The sequence below is a fragment of the Vidua chalybeata genome, chromosome 1 (genome assembly GCF_026979565.1).
Source record: "Vidua chalybeata isolate OUT-0048 chromosome 1, bVidCha1 merged haplotype, whole genome shotgun sequence".
Classification (NCBI taxonomy): Eukaryota; Metazoa; Chordata; class Aves; order Passeriformes; family Viduidae; genus Vidua; species Vidua chalybeata.
In genome coordinates, this window is record NC_071530.1 from 102,928,692 (window position 1) to 102,945,016 (window position 16,325).

The following is a 16,325-nucleotide window of genomic DNA, read 5'->3' on the forward strand; positions in this document are numbered from 1 at the left end:
TCAAAGGAAGTTGGAAGTACATAGCTGTTTCTAAGCCCAGTCGATAAAACTTCTCTAGTTTTAATAGTTTTGTGATGTTCTCATCTGCGATGGAGAAAATACCCATACAAGCAATTCCTGTTACATACTGAAATGGGGTACATGAAATGGGTACTGAAATGATGATACACCACATTCTGCTTGGTCATAACTGAGTGCAAAACTCAATACCACTAACTGAATCAATGAAATCTGGGTTGTGTGTAGGGAATATAGTTGTTTGGCTTGATGTCTGCCCAAATGGTGTACTTTGCTCCTTTAAAGCTATGTATTTTGGCTTTTATTTTTTAGGTTGGAGATTGCTGACATGTAGGTTTTATTCAAAGGCTCTCTTCTCTTCATGGAAGCTGGATTATAATTCTTGATATTCATTTAACTTTGATCAAATGTTAAGACTATGTGAAAGAACAAAGGATTCACAGAACCCAGAGAAATTTTATTTCCAAGACTGGTTGAAGAGTGACTTGGCTTATCCTTTTGCCTGCATCTGCTTGCATTGCTGAAAGGTCACAGTGAAATCTTCATTTTCTGTAAATTTTCATATTTATTGGAACAACTAGAAATGTTCTGTTTGTATCTGACTGGTGTTTAACAGGCTAAAACTGGAGTGCCTGTAAAGAAAGTCAAACCAAATTAATATTGTAGTTTAAGTTATGCCTGATTTTAATAAAAAAGTAAGATTGTTTTACTTTTTAAAAGATATTATATGTAGTGAATCATTTGAAGGTAAATATCACCAAATATTTTTCCTTCTCATGTGTGCAAGATCTTCTAATCAAAGCTTTGTTCACTCAAATAATATTTTGTTTCAAAAGTAATTTCCCAAATTGCATACACAATGCAGTTACTATTTATTTTTGGGAATTTATTTTCCCATTTGACAAAATCAAAACCTGCTTTCATGTGGCAAGTATTGTTCTTGCTCTGGCTTTAATCTGTATTGCAAAAAAAAAAAAATCCTAAAAATTTAAATTTATAATGTATGAAAAAACTGATTGAACTGATTGCAGTGAGATTGGAGCTCAACACAGTATTAATACTGCACATGCAGGCAGGAATTATGAAGAGGATAGCAGCCAACCAGGCAGTCTGCTCAAGTGGAAATACATTTCTCTGAGATGGTGGAATAATACAGAGTTTTTCTTTCATCTAAACCTGGCTTGTTACTCCAGTGTATATAAAACATTAAACTCCTATACAGAAGTCTTTTATGAGTTTGCAAATGCAGCCTTTTTGAGTGAGGTGTGTGGCGTCGCACTCTTTCTCCCGGGTCCGGGGCAGCTCCGGTGCCCTTCGGCGCCGCCCCTGCCTGGACTTCCATGTCCGCCACTTCTCTCCTGCGTTTCGCTGCTGCTGGCACGCTGGTCGGGGTTTACCGGGTTCTGTCGCCCGCGCGAGGGTCCGAGGCAAAGAGGGAAGGAATGTCCAAATCACCCACAAGGAAGGCAGGAAGGCTTTGTTGTCACGGAGAGCTGTGGTGGGGAGTAGCGACCCGCGCTTTCCACGCCACGTGGGGGAAATGGCACCGGGACCCGGGAGGGAGCGGGATGATATAGGGGATGTGATAGGGAGGGCAGGCGCCGCCCCCCAATCCGTGCCAGTGCCGTGGTAATGACGTAAAGACAGTGACCAACTGGGACACCACAGGGGTGGACACCGAGCCTCGGGCTGAGTGGGATCGTGGGGATGGGGCGGCGGACACGGGGTTCCCGGGGCTGGATGGGGGAGTGGTCACAGGAGCGGCAGAGGGGAAAGATCCAGCAGCAGGCAGCATGGGGCCAGAAACCGCGGGGGAAGCACAGGGTACACAGGACTCGGCTAGCTAACACAAATTAGAACCCCTAAAACCCAATCCCAGGATGCAACAGAGGTGATGTAGCAGGTACTGGGTAAGGGAGAACATGGTGGCTTTGCAGTAAGTGCTCTTCAGTGTTCACGTCTCTTGCTGCAGTGAGCTGGGGGCCAGTGCAGGTTATCTGGCTGCATGACAAAGTAATTTAAAAGGTAATAAGAACTTAATTACTGCCCTGCCTACTCTCAGAAATGCTGAACAGTCCTGTTGTGTGCATGGGGATTTCACTTTGGGTTGTTAGAAAAATAGTCAAGATGGCTGCATAGTTCACATACATCTCAATGTTACTTAAGAATATTAGCTATTTTATCTTGCTTATTTTTGTCATGTTCAGCTTATTTGTTTCTGTGTATTTTTAGCAGTGTCTGCAAGCAGTCTTCTGCTGAAATAACTTCAAAAGAGAATGAAATTGTAATGCAAAGTGGTTTTTAACATAGGGTGTAAAAAGTTTATCAGAAATGTTCTTACAAAGAAGATTATATTCCCTGCTAAATTGTAAACCAAAGAGCTTTTTGGGCTACATCTATAAAAAAACCCACAAAAACAAACAACAAAGTACAAAAAAACAAACAAGAAAACCCAACCAAACCCCAGTTTTTTGAAGCTCTCATTGGTTCAGAAAAGCTAGGCATTTCCCAGAGATTGTTATACCCAAGTAATCCTGAAATGTGCAGTACAAATATAGATTTCAGCTATATCATCACCACAAACTGATGCCCTGGACAAAATTAGATGTACCTCTTGTCAAATATTTGTGAAAAAAAATTATCCAGAGTTACATTACCAAATTTTACCCTCTCTTCAGGCAAATTGTATATTGCTTTTAAAATTTAAATTTCCTACCCAGTTGGCTTCTGGCAGTGTTTCACAGTACAATGAAGTGTTAAAATTTTCTTCTTGCATTTTTTTTTCAGGTCTTTCAAGTTGCATATGTCATCATCAAAGCTGCTAATGCTCCACGACCTGGAAACTGGATTTTGGAACGCTCCATAGATGGCACAGAGTTCAGACCATGGCAGTACTATGCAATTAGTGATACCGAATGTTTAACTCGTTACAATATTACACCAAGAATTGGGCCGCCAACTTACAAGAGAGATGATGAAGTGATCTGCACCTCCTATTATTCCAGACTAGTTCCTCTGGAACATGGAGAGGTATCTTTGTTTTTGTAATTGCAGTTTGTGATTAGGGACATGGAGTGATAGCAATTTGAAAACATTTGAATTGCAGTTACAGAGTTTATCACCCTCAGCACTACCAGATCATCTGTTACTCTTCATTAATAACATTATCTTTACATCATGTAGTATAGCAAACTTCTAAATCTTGGGATGAAATGTGTTTTTGGTTCTATGTGTTCCCACTACTAAACTCTTTGTTCTCTCTTACCATATAATTTGATGGTTGCAGTTAGCTGTGAATTATTAGTTCCTTTATTCTGAAAAACTATAACAGAGGCTCTGTGTTCTGCCAGTTTTTTTCATTTAGTAGAGAAAACTCCTGTGTTAGGAGCACCTGGTTGTGTGAGATAAAGCAGCTAACACTGTGAAGTGCTCGGCACAGCTGGAACTCCTAAACAAGCCTTGGCATTGTTTCAAGGATGTAGCATAATTAAAAGGGCTATGAGTTGTGCAGTCTTGCTGCTGATTGTTCTTTCTTTTAACAAACTCTATTCATGGTACTTGTGTAATTTATTATGGAGAGACAGCCACACAATGAAATTATACATTAAAAACAGTAGTTATTCCATCATGAAGGCTATAATGTATGACCATGATAACAAGCGTGGTGTTATCCCATGGAGAGTGCTAGTAACTCCTAGCTTCACAGAAATCAATATATTTTTATTTCTTGGTTAAAAAATAGATAGGACAGTATGTAACCATTCATGTAAAATTAAAACTAGCAGCAAAAAAAAAAAAAAAAACCAGTGAAATTCAGTAATGTAGAGTCACATTTACCTTAATAAAATGTTTATTGCAATGTTGTGACCATGTGATCAATATATAGTCAACATAAAACCAACAGATCAGATGGAACAAAGAAACCTAAACCTGTCTCTCCACACAATTAACCAGAAAACCCTTGACTGTATAGGAGGTCGACTGCATAGTTACAGTGCTGCTTGTAATGTACATTTAGTAGGCCATACAACTCCAGCTCCAGGGATGCCAGAAACTCAATTTAGTGACTTTTTTTCTCATTCTTTTTTTCTGATGGTACGCATAATTAATTGGGCTACACTATCAAAACACTGCTTTTTTTTTCTGAGTGTGGGGATGGAAAAACATAACACAAAAAAATGACAGAATGAAATTTCTGTCTACTATGAAGAATCTCAGAATCTTTTAGGTTGGAAAAGACTTTTAAGGTCACTGAGTCCAACTATTAGTCCTACTAATAAGGACTAAGGTCACTGAGTCCATTGAGTCCTACTATATGAGTTCAGCACTACCAACTTCACTCCTAGACCATGTTCTTAAAGTGACACATCTCTATGTGTCCTTCCAGGGATGGTTATGGAATAATTAGGTTATGGAATAATAAGATCACCCCTGAGCCACCTCTCTTCCAGGCTAAACACCCCCAGCTCCCTCAGCTGCTCCCCACAGAACTTGTGCTCCAGACCCTTCACCAGCTCTGCTGCCCTTCTCTGGACACGCTCCAGCACCTCAATGTCCTTCCTGGACTGAGGGACCCAGAAGTGAACACATGATTTGAGGTGCAGCCTCACCAGTGCTGAGTACAAGGGGACAATCACTGCTCTGGTCCTGCTGGCCACACTGCTGCTGTCACAGGCCAGGATGCCATCGGCCTTCTTGGCTACCTGGGCACAGCTGCCTCAGGTTCAGCTGCTGTCAACCAGCACCCCCAGGACCTTTTCTGCTGGGCAGCTTTCCAGCTGTGCCCCAGCCTGTAGCACTGCCTGGGGCTGTTGTGACCCAAGGGCAGGACTCAGCACTTGACCTTCACTTGGACTTCATCCAATTGGCCTCAGCCCAGGAATCCAGCCAGTCCAGATCCCTTTGGGGAGCCTTCCTGCCCTCCAGCAGAATCATCACACATGCATAAAAGCTGTCATTCAAAGGACAGGCTACTCCTTTGTAACTGGATTGTCTGTCAGACAGGAATATTGCCTGCACAGAATATCTCATAACCTGCATTAGTGAATCTTGGAACTCTATGGAAAATATATGTATTTAGGGCTTTGTAATTTGTTCTGGCCAATCTGTTGCACTTAAGAATGGCCCAACAAACCAGCTGATCTCTGTAAATATCTGCCTTGTATCCAGCATTTGCTAGCATCCCAGTTTTCTGCCATCAGCTTGGAGTGTCTTGATGTGAAATAACTGTTAGGGTAAAGAGACCAAATATCTAAATATGGATATCAATAGTAGCATTTTTTGCCAAATCTGACATTTTACCAGTATAAGCTTATATAAGAAATATATTAGCCAAATTTAGCAGTGTGCAAGGAGAATCACAGTATTTCTTCTTTAGTATCTTAGTCAGTATCCCTTCTGTTTCTCCCTTTTTCTGCTTGTTAAGATTCCTCTACAGTCTCTATAAAGATTTAAGTGTATTGTTGCAGAATTTCTGCTCGTAGAATTTCTAGACAGTAGAATTTCTACTGTTCAAGCTTTTAACTTGAGAGTAAAAAAGTCATAATTTACATTTCATCACTTGAAGGGACTACTTTCAATTAGTGAGAGTATATATTAGGCAGGAAAGACCATGTAGAATGAAGTGCCATATGACGCATGGGAGGTAAGGCCAATTGTGACAGGCATTTCTGGATCTTTGAATCTCTGATGTCTAAGTGAAAAAAAGCAAACATAGTGTGTTAGAAATTCCAGTGTTATGGTTGGGTCCTGCTCTCTTTGCTGAGGAAATCAAAGGATTGCAGCAAGCCCAGCAAATTCTATGTTTGTACTGAAAGGTAGATGAGAGTAGGATGTGATGCCCCATGCTGAAGTTGTGTTCATCTACAGTTGAGTATTTTTTCCAGTAAAAAAAGTGCAGTGATATTTGAATATTTGACCAACAATTCTGCCTTGTAATTCCCAGCAGAAAACATGACTTCTGAATGAATATGTCACAACCAATTTGGCTAAAGAGAACAGACTGAGATATGGTGGGCATGTTCAGTCTTCAGTTGTATGAAACATGGGTACGAAGAGGAAAAATCTCTTCTGCATGTCTGTGACAGGATCCAAGAAGAGTTCTGAAACTGCAAAATGGTTTAGAGATTAGAAGCATTAGAAGCATTTCTAACATTAAAGCTGGAAAGGCCTGGAATACATTGCCTTGGAAGGTTGTAAAGTCTGCACCAACACTGGTCTTTGAAAACGGGTTGGTCAAACATCTAAAAAACTCTAATAAATCCTGTTTTAGCATAGCAAGTGGACTAGAAGAATTCTCTGTATTTCTATAAGAGCAGAATAGGTCAGTTGGTGCTAATTTGCAGGATGAGACCTAGGAAGCATTTTGGTTTTTATAGTTGTTATTCTGCAGTTGAAAAATGGATGGGATATAGAAAAGTAGAAATATTTGAACACGCTATGTTAGAATATTAAGAAGGAATGGTGCTAATCAATAAGTATCAAAATTATAATTTTGGGAATGTGACCTCCATTACAGGTTTGTTTGTATGTCTTTTATATAGGCAAGAAAGGTGTAAGTTAAACAAGTGGTTTTGTGATGGCAGCCCCTTGCTTTCAGTTGTCATCTGTGTGGGCTTCCCACTGCATTCTCTTATCACTGAGTACTTGCTGATTGTGCAGCCCTGTCACTGCTAGGTGTAGGACCCCAGAGAATATGGACCACATTGTGCTTTGTAATAAGATCTTTCTATTTGCAGAGGGGAAATCTGTAGGGACAAAATTCAGCTTATAGCCAGAGTAACATATTCTATCTCAATGAGGGAGAGGAAGGAAGACTGCAGGACCTAGGGACTCACCCTGATACTGTACCTTGGTTTTTCTCCTTATTTTATCTCTACAAAAGCCCAGGAGACTTGGGACTATGATGAGCTGATAATGGTGGTTTCAGAACAGTGTGACTCAGGCAGCAGGAATTTTACCTGCAGATAGACAATGGGGAAATAAAAAGAACTCCAGGTAGTTTAAAGTGTCACCATCCTGAGTTGTTGGGAAACAAGATAAGTTCTGTGGTTTTGATTCTCAGACTAATGCTAGTTGTGGTAAATGAATCACAATTATATTTGTGACTAAGTCAGCCTTTCTTTCCAGATTCACACGTCACTGATCAATGGTAGGCCTAGTGCTGATGATCCTTCACAGAAGCTGTTGGAATTTACTTCTGCACGATACATTCGCCTGCGACTGCAGCGTATTAGAACTCTGAATGCTGACCTCATGACTCTCAGCCATAATGACCCTAAGGAACTAGACCCCATTGTTACCAGAAGGGTAAGCTGATTATTCATAAATGTATTCAGTCTAGCTTGATGGGAGAGTCTATTCTGACCTATTTGAGAAGGAGAAGTACTTAATCCTTGTCATTCAGAGTGACTCTGATTGGTTGTTAAATAATTCTTGCCTTGCCTTTGACACTATTAGCAACAATATCTTGTCATAAACAGCTTTTAGAAAAAGCTTTTCAAAATGGTTTTTATTTGTTTTATTTTTATTTGTTTGTGTAACTGATTTGTGCCAGGAGCAGTGTTTATAATGCTTTATCATCAAAATACAAAATGGTTTGGATGATGGAGATGCCCCTTGAGGTTGCTCTTGATGCCACTGCAATACTTTTTGTGGTGTATCATGGATTTCAGGACCCAGTGCTGTGGTTCATAAACATGATTGTTCGAAAAAGTTGCTATTGTGAATTTTCATGTCTTATAAGAGTTTTCTTCATTTTATAAAGGCTGTTATAATCAATTGCTTTAGAGCCCATAAATTAATGTAAAATGTTTGTATAGAATTCCAAGAGCATGAACTGATTTCCAGATTTGATACTGAAACTGTGGAAACTGAGCCCCAAGCACTTAGGCTGACTTTTTCAGGTTCTCACATAAATTTAACTTTGGAAGTCTTAACAGTTTTTCTGCAGGAAAAGGATTTCTGCTTTGTATCATGCCATTTTGGACATCTTAATTTGCCCACGACTCATAGGTTAACATTTCAGAGGCTTCAAGTTTTTCTGTGAAAGTAGGCTTTCTGATGAGGACGGGAGAACATGAGAAGTGTTTCCTCCTTCCCTTCCTTTGTAGCTGTTTTTCCTGAAAAACATTTGCAGGCAACTCCTCCTTGTCCAGCAACAGGATTCTTGCAGTTTGTGGCTTCTCTGATAGAGGCAATCCTTGTGCTGTCTGGATAGCTGAGTACAGAAGGGAGGAAGGAACTTGGATTTGGTCAGGGATTGGTGGGTGCTTTCAAGGTGTCCATTCAACTGCAGCATTTTAAAGTGTAAAATCTGGATGGTTTGCATTTCCTGTCAATGGGAATTGCTAGCATGGAGACTACAAGGGCAGAGTATTGGACAGCTGCTCCAGCTGTGCCTTATTGGCAATAGGGAAATGCACAGCCTGAGAGGTGAGATGTTCCCATAGAGCAGGCTGGTTGATATTTAAATCTATTGATAGTATTGGCATATCAAGACATACACCCCAAAAAGAAAAGTTTGACATGGAAGAATACAAACATACAGCTGGAAAACAAGAATTTGGAGGACAAGCCTTGCCACTGGTTTTGTAACATACACAGCTGTGCAATCCAGGCCTTAGTACTTCTCCACCTGGCACTGCTTAGTGCAGTTTTACATGAAGAACTATGCATGTTGGCCAGGTTTCTCAAATCCTGATGTCTCACCTTGAGTCTTACTTTACTGTGCAACCAGCTGCAACAAAACCACTTCCAGCTTTTCAGATGCTGTTTTTATTGGCTTTGAAGACTTTGTTATGGTTGTTGATACCAATTATCTTTCATTTCCTGTATGTAGTCTTGAAAAATGCCAATTCAGATTCTGAGTGTTCAACAGCACCTTTATTTCTGTGTTCTTTTTATTTATTTCTGTCTGTAGCATTTGATTATCACTGGTCTCCCATTCAACTCCAAGCTGCACACAGCTGCTGTGAGCCATACACTGGCAGAAAATAAGACAAAGGAGATATAGCAGGGAATGCAGTGAGAAATTAAATTCTGCTTCTGTCCTCTCCCTTTCTCAGCCTGAACATCCTTCTTTGTAGTTTAGGACTGACTGCTCATGATAAGTCCCTGAATGATTTTTTTAGTTCAAGCCCATAACATTAAAAATCCTCCCAAAATAGTGAGCATAAGAAATTTAAGACCATAAAAAATAAGTATGAAATCAGAGAACATAGTTTGCTCCAACTCCAAGAGCCTTCAAAGAAATAACAGTCCAGGAGTCAGCATGTCTGACCACCCAGGGCTACCTCTCTTCCTGAACCAGCTGACATTAGGGTTGCTAGGTCTGAGAGCATTAAACTCTTCCCTTAGAAGTATCCTCAAAAAGTTTCTTTTTCATTCCCCTGTAGTACATACTTCCCAGGATAAAACAGGCCAACAATGTTGATACTGCAGCTGTAACTGAACCCAGATGGTCATTTCCTGCCTCCTCTTTGCCTTGAAAATTAAATCCTTTCCTTTTGTATGTTGTTTCTGCTCACCACCTGGCAATATTAGTGGATAGTATTCTGCTGTATCCACAGTTTTTAAGCTAAGAGTTTGGATAGAATATTTCACTGGCCACACAGTAGTAGCAAAAGCTGGTCTGGAAATGAGTGTGCAGAGTGGTTTTAAGGGAGTGAGAGTTCCCATTTTAAGGAAGCATACTCTTAGTCCCCAGACTGACTCTAAAATATGGCAATTTTTTATGCTTTATGTCTTCTTGTAAAGTGAAAAAAGTTGGGTTTTTTTTACAAGTACATTTTGGTTGAGGTCACATTTTTTGGTCTTTCTCAAAGCTGAGGAATTTTACATACATACTTAAAAGTTAAAAGTCAGTTAGTGTTTCATACCAATAGGGAAAAACATGGGGAAAATAGAAACTGCAAAAATAGAAGGTTTCCCCAAATGGCAGATATTTTCAAGTATTTTATTTACACAGAGCAGTTGAATGCTGGCATTTTATTTTGCAGAGTAGGGCAGGGAAATATAAATACATGTAAATGTCTTTTATTCATACATTTCTCACCTTTGTTTTTTTTTTTTTTTTTTTTTTTTGTAGTACTACTATTCAATAAAGGACATCTCTGTTGGTGGCATGTGTATTTGTTATGGCCATGCTCGAAGTTGCCCATTGGATGAAATCACAAAGGTATTCTTTAATCTCATTATTTTTGCAAAACAACTTTTCCAATTAAAATAAAAAAAAATCTTAAGGAGAATGAGAAAGAGGAAGCTAAATTAAATCTTATGATGCATACAAATTATTTGCTATATTTTTTTTTCAGAGCAAGAATATCTGGGTTTTGTAGTGTAACTTTCTTGAAGTTAACTCTTCTTCTTTGGCATTGAATTTAAACAATTCAAGGGGCACAAGATATAGTCTGTCTTGCAGCACAGGAGATTTTCCCCTCCTGTTCTGGAAAGGCTATTTCCTAGTAGTTGATGTACTATGGTAGAGCAGTTCAGTGCCATTTGTGGGTCATGCCATTTTTTTGGAGTAAGATTGATACTGAGCAGACTTTTGGCAAAATTGATTAAATTTTCCATTAAAAAATATTTAAAGATAGTGTATTTTTTATTCTTAGAAATTGCAGTGCCAGTGTGAACACAATACATGTGGAGAGAGCTGTAACAAATGCTGTCCAGGCTACCACCAAAAACCATGGAGACCAGGAACCCTTTCTGCTGGGAACAAATGTGAGAGTAAGTATGCACAGGCATTTAGGTAGTTTCATGAAGTCTGACTATTCTCTTATTTGAGGTTGCTTTCATACAGTTCTGTACTTCTGTAATTCCCCAGAATAAGCCACAAACTATTAACTGTCTTCATGGGATTGTTCAGAGGTTGAGAACCTACTTCTAATCATAAATGTTCAGATGATTTTCCATAATCTGTTCAGTGTGACTCCTTGGCTAGTGGAGTTGTCATGTAGTATAGCTTCCAGAATCTCTTTTTCAAAGGGACTTGGGATTTATTGTACTCCTGTAGAAACTAGCAGATTTGCATCAATCATTTTGTTAGCTACTTGAAATGCAAATTTCATCAATTGATCATAAATTTTGTCAGATGAAGAACTTTGTTCTGATAGCAAATGTTTTGAAAGAAATTCCTTATTGGCCAATTACACTTCGGATTGTCTGATAGATTGACTTAGGCTGTGCCAGTGTGGCTGAATGTGTTGCTAGGGCTAGTTGGTGCATTTTTTCACTTTGCATTACTAATGCATAGCACAAGCTGCAGACAATTAAGAACCTATTGGATAAAATTTAAAGTTCCGTATAGAAAAGAAGTATTTTTAGTTGAAATCTTTGCACAAGTCATAATATCACTCTTTAAACTAAATAAGAATTATACTTAAGTACTTTGATTTCTCAGATTTTGTCTATAATACAAATAAGACAAGAATTAGGCAGGTTTTTATCTGTAATGCAGAGGACAGAAGAAGGAACAGTTATTGCTAATTACACACATCACTGTCGACAACAGTCCTGACAAGATTGTCATAGTAGGATATACAGAATACTTCTAAAAACAGTGCTGTTAAAATGATAATAGTGGTTTTGGAATTTGCTTACTTGATAGGAAATATAGTGTATTATATCTGATGAAGCACATGGCATGGTTAAAGGGAAAAAGTGCACTTTTGTGGTCAATTCATAGGCTCCTCTACTTGCATTTTCAACTTTGAAAAATGTCAGTATTATAGGAAATGTTACACAGTGTGAATAAGAAAAAAATTTATTTCTTTTCCGTTCCTTCTCAGAATGTAACTGTCATAACAAAGCAGAAGATTGTTATTACAACCAAAGTATTGCAGATCAGAAAAGGAGCATGGATATTCATGGCCAGTTTATAGGAGGTGGTGTGTGTTTAAACTGTACTCAACATACTACTGGGATCAACTGTGAAATGTGTGCTGATGGATATTTTAGACCACACAAAGTAAGATCTGGAAAATGCCATTCTAATGTTTTGGTGAACCATAACATGGTATCATGCTTATTTCAGCTGATTATGATTAATATATTGGTTTTTTATTAGTTGCAGAATAGCTAAGAACTATAGAGGGGTTTTTTTTTGTAAATGACGTAATGCCAAAACTTTCAGAAAGAACCAAAATGCTTGTCCAGTTGTGTAGGAGGGCAAGTCAAGATGGAGAAGGAAATTATAAGTGAAGATGACACTTGATATTCTAGTGTGCAAATATACATGTTCTGATAGGAAATCATGTGCAGAGGAAATCTCCTGTGGGTAAAGCTCTAAAAAGGTCCAAAGTACTAAAGTTTCACTGTCTTCAAAAGTGCAAAAATTGTGTATCATCCTGTATCAGCCCATTTCAATCAGTGTTAAAAAGGACCTGGCTCGAAGATCAGAATCTTTGGCTCCTGAGATGTTGCAACAAATGCTCTTCTTGATATAATTGTTGCAGAACTTGAGCTCTCTGAGTGTAGTTTCCAGTGTCACTCTTTGGAAAAAGGGCTCAAACTCTGCAAGACATTTGTTAAGATGTGTCTGACAGAGTTAACCATATGAACTTACATAACTAACATTGCATATAACTGCAGTGTTAGAGGTCTCTGTATAATGAGACATTCTGAACTAAGTTTCTACTCCACATGGTCTTGCTTTAGTAGGTTTGTGCATATTTTGAAAAACCTATACTTTAAAAATCTGGCATAAATTGGGGCAGAGGGCAAGGGTGAGTCCATAGACAGCAGGTACAGCTCATCCAAAGAAATAAATTGGAGTAATTTTCTCAGGGTTGCTGTAAGAAGCATTGAAGAAAGGTCTTCAGTCAACTCATAGCCATTAAATGTGAGGTCATTACTGATTTGCTTTACAGGTAAAGCACCTCAAAGGACAATTTTCCCTGAAAAAATGAAATATGCCATATGATTTGCACTGCCTTATATTTCAAAGATTTATAGATCATGAAGTCAGAATGAATCTTTATTAATAGATAAGCTGTCATTCCATTGAACACAGAGCCAAGGATTTCTTTTATTTCCCTTCTCTTTGAACCCGAATGTCTTTGCAAAAAGCATCCACTCTTGTCTTAAACATTTTCATATCTTTTGGCAAACCTTCACAGTGGTTAATTGCTGTTACTTTAAAAAAATGTCTATTTATGCTGAATGTGTCAGACTTCAGCTTCCAGCCATTAGCAGTTACTATATCTTTGTGCTATTGAAGATCAAATTCTGTTGCCACATTTAAGCTTTTTCTAGACTGCAATCCCCTGATCCTTCTGCTTGCTAAAGTTAGACTAGTCCCTTTATCTATTGCCCCACATTATCTTTTTCCAGTCTTTATTCATTTTAGCTTTGGTGATTGAAGACAGGAAACAGATGTAACTTTACTGTTCCCAGTTAATAATTTGAGAATTTGCCAGTGACCTTTTATTTTATAGGTTTCTCCCTATGAGGATCACCCCTGCTATCCCTGTGACTGCGACCCGTTTGGGTCTCTGAGTTCTGTCTGTGTTAAAGATGAGCACCATTCCGACTCTCAGAGTGGTAAGGAAACAGCAAGTGCCTTTTCCCTAAGCTTCAAGTCTGGCTGGAGGTCATTAGGGTTGTGGGAACACTAGCTACCTTTGAATGGCTGCCTTTTAGGTACCACTTTGGGAAGGTGAGCCTGAGGCATAACGTAATTTCATGATTTTAAGGTATGTCAGGTCCCTGAACATGTTCTCCTGTGGGGACTGTGGGCTCCTACTGTGTAAAACAATGTGAGGTGTTGAGGTCTAACACTGTTGATGGGAATGCTGTTACAGCTGTAGCAAAATTCATTTTGCTGCAATTTCTATGCATTTGATTCTTTAAATGTGAAAAATAGATGGTGAGATTGACCTTGTGCCAAGTATCTTTGGAATATGACATGGAGTGTAATAAGAAAGGACTGCTAAATTTTTTGTACCCTCTGAGACATCTTGAATCCAGCCTGTTGCCTGGTCTGATTTTTTTTTCCTCTACTTTTGCTATTCAAGGGACTTGGCCAGGCCAGTGTCAGTGCAGGGAAGGTTATGCAGGTGAAAAATGTGATCGTTGTGCATTTGGGTATCGGGGCTACCCAAACTGCCTGCGTTGTAACTGCAGCCTGGTTGGTAGCATCAATGAAGATCCATGCACGGAACCTTGTCTTTGCAAAGTGAGTACTAAACTTCCACTTTTGTTCAACATGGAATCTGTGGTTTATTAACCCCTTTTTAATATTGAAATTACTTCATTTGCTGGGGACATAATTTCCTTTATAAGGTGTAACCTGGTGTACACCTGAAAGCCTAAAACTCAAAACTACTTATTATTCTCTGTACTGAAAAATATGGTATTTTATGTTGAGTAGTTCTGTTTGTTACTAATACAACATTTTCTATAATAATGGGCCAGATTGACATTAAAATGAAATAAAACCTGTACATGTGTGAGGCAGCCATAGAGAGTGAGTATGCCTAGCTGGGTTTGGTTTTAGGAATGACCTGATATTTCTCTTCAAAGCCTTGCTTGCAAACAAATGTTGTGTTTAAAACATCTGCTTTGTGTAAAGAAACAGCAGGCATTTGGAAAGAACTATTGGAACACTTGCACTAGACATATGTATGAAATATGGTTTAATTATTCAATTACAAAATATAAACCATAAAAATGTTTAAAAAGAGAGGAGTTTTGCAGCATTTTATTTTTTGGTAAATATCCAAACCTCTTAAAATTTCTTGCAGCTGTAGATTCCACTGAATTTTATTTAAAAACTGTGCTAACATTTAAAGAAGTTACTTAATTTTCTGTACCAAATGTTAGAGTCGTTTATGTATTTGTTGCCAAATATGATAGTGAGCAGGAGCCAAAGATAACATGGTTTGTTTGACAATTCTTCAGAAAATTTAGTCCTTTTGCATGATTTATCTGATCCAAAAAATCAAACGTATGTAAATAAGAAGACTCTGGAAAAACAAAATGGCTCCAATCGCCAATTTAAATATGAACAAGGAGATAAGTGCCTGATTTTGAGCTAGGGTAACACTGTATCAGCCAATGCAGCTAACTAGTGAAAATTTTGGTATAAACTGGACTAGAAACTGCCCCTTTTCAGTGCTGCTGTGGGCACGAGCCTGGCATAGAGAATTTTTAGGCCTGATCACAAAGACCATCAGTAGCCAGCGGACCACCTACGGAGATGAAAGGAGAAAAGTTGTGCGCTCCAAATATCAAATGAAGGAGACAGGATTTCTAAGCCTTTGCAGACTCTATTCTTTTTTTATATAGTGCATTTTGTGATATTTGATCTTTCCTGAAACACAGCTCTTGAGGTCTAGTCATTGGGTAAGATTTTTATTTTTCATTAAGAAATAAATCATTTCTGTCTGTCTCATAATGTTAGATAGTGAAATGTGTGATCCAAATCCATCCCGAAGACTGAGAAATAAAAGAGCATACCAATACTATTTCTGTAAAAATCCAAGATTTTAAGCTCTCATTATCTCGGGGGACACTTTGCCCGAGATTTTTCCCAAGTTTGCATATGAACAAATAGAAGCAGCCATCCTCAACCTTTGAATCAGAACTGGAGATCATAAATTATTAGTACGCTTTGCAAACACAGGTTGTACTTTGCTTACAGAAACGTGTAATCTGGCTGTGTAGGGAGGTCTTATGTAATCTTGACATGCCAAACACTGTTCCAGGGGGAAAGACAGTTGGAAGTCTCAGATTTCTCTCTGATAAGCCTGAAATATGCTCCAAAGGACCAGATCTGATATAAGTCTGCAGTCTGGAGTGATTCTTGTGACTGAAGTGAAGAGACCCTGGTAACTGCTTCTGAAAGCAGATTTTGGTCCACAGGCTTTGCATTTCACATGGTAATGCAGAGCTCGTATAGGCCTCTTCAAAACAGTAAGACAGTTCTTCACATGGATGCCTTGCAGTCTTAGTGTCCTAACCATATGTATCAGGGAACTTTGTGAGGTGTTCTGTAAAGTTCTTTTTTCATTTGTAGTCGAGTTTTCCCATAATTGAAATCAAAGGTTGAGATTGGAGAGTGGTGTGTGTTCAGGTCTTGTCCTGATATGAAGTCAGGACACTACAAGAAATTTGTCCCTGGCAGTAGGAAATGTTCAGTATCTTAGGGTGTGGAAATGCCCATGGAGATCTGCTATTTACACAGCTTTGTGGGTAATTATCAAATATTTTCTCTGCTGGTTTGTTTGTCAGCAGCAATTGTTTAAACTTTTTTGAAGAAATAGCCACGTATTTCCAGCACAAATTTATGAGAAAAAAATATT

The 16,325-nt window shown here is 38.6% G+C and overlaps 1 protein-coding gene across 1 annotated transcript in view; it reads left to right on the forward strand.

Moving 5' to 3' along the window:
• LAMA1 (laminin subunit alpha 1) overlaps positions 1 to 16,325 on the forward strand; it is a 99,130-nt gene that overhangs the window by 25,596 nt on the left and 57,209 nt on the right. The window contains exons 5-11 of the mRNA XM_053941635.1: positions 2,806 to 3,048; positions 7,147 to 7,326; positions 10,106 to 10,195; positions 10,632 to 10,749; positions 11,811 to 11,989; positions 13,458 to 13,563; positions 14,037 to 14,197. Of these exons, the coding sequence (XP_053797610.1) occupies positions 2,806 to 3,048; positions 7,147 to 7,326; positions 10,106 to 10,195; positions 10,632 to 10,749; positions 11,811 to 11,989; positions 13,458 to 13,563; positions 14,037 to 14,197 (1,077 nt within the window). The remainder of the gene's footprint in view (positions 1 to 2,805; positions 3,049 to 7,146; positions 7,327 to 10,105; positions 10,196 to 10,631; positions 10,750 to 11,810; positions 11,990 to 13,457; positions 13,564 to 14,036; positions 14,198 to 16,325) is intronic.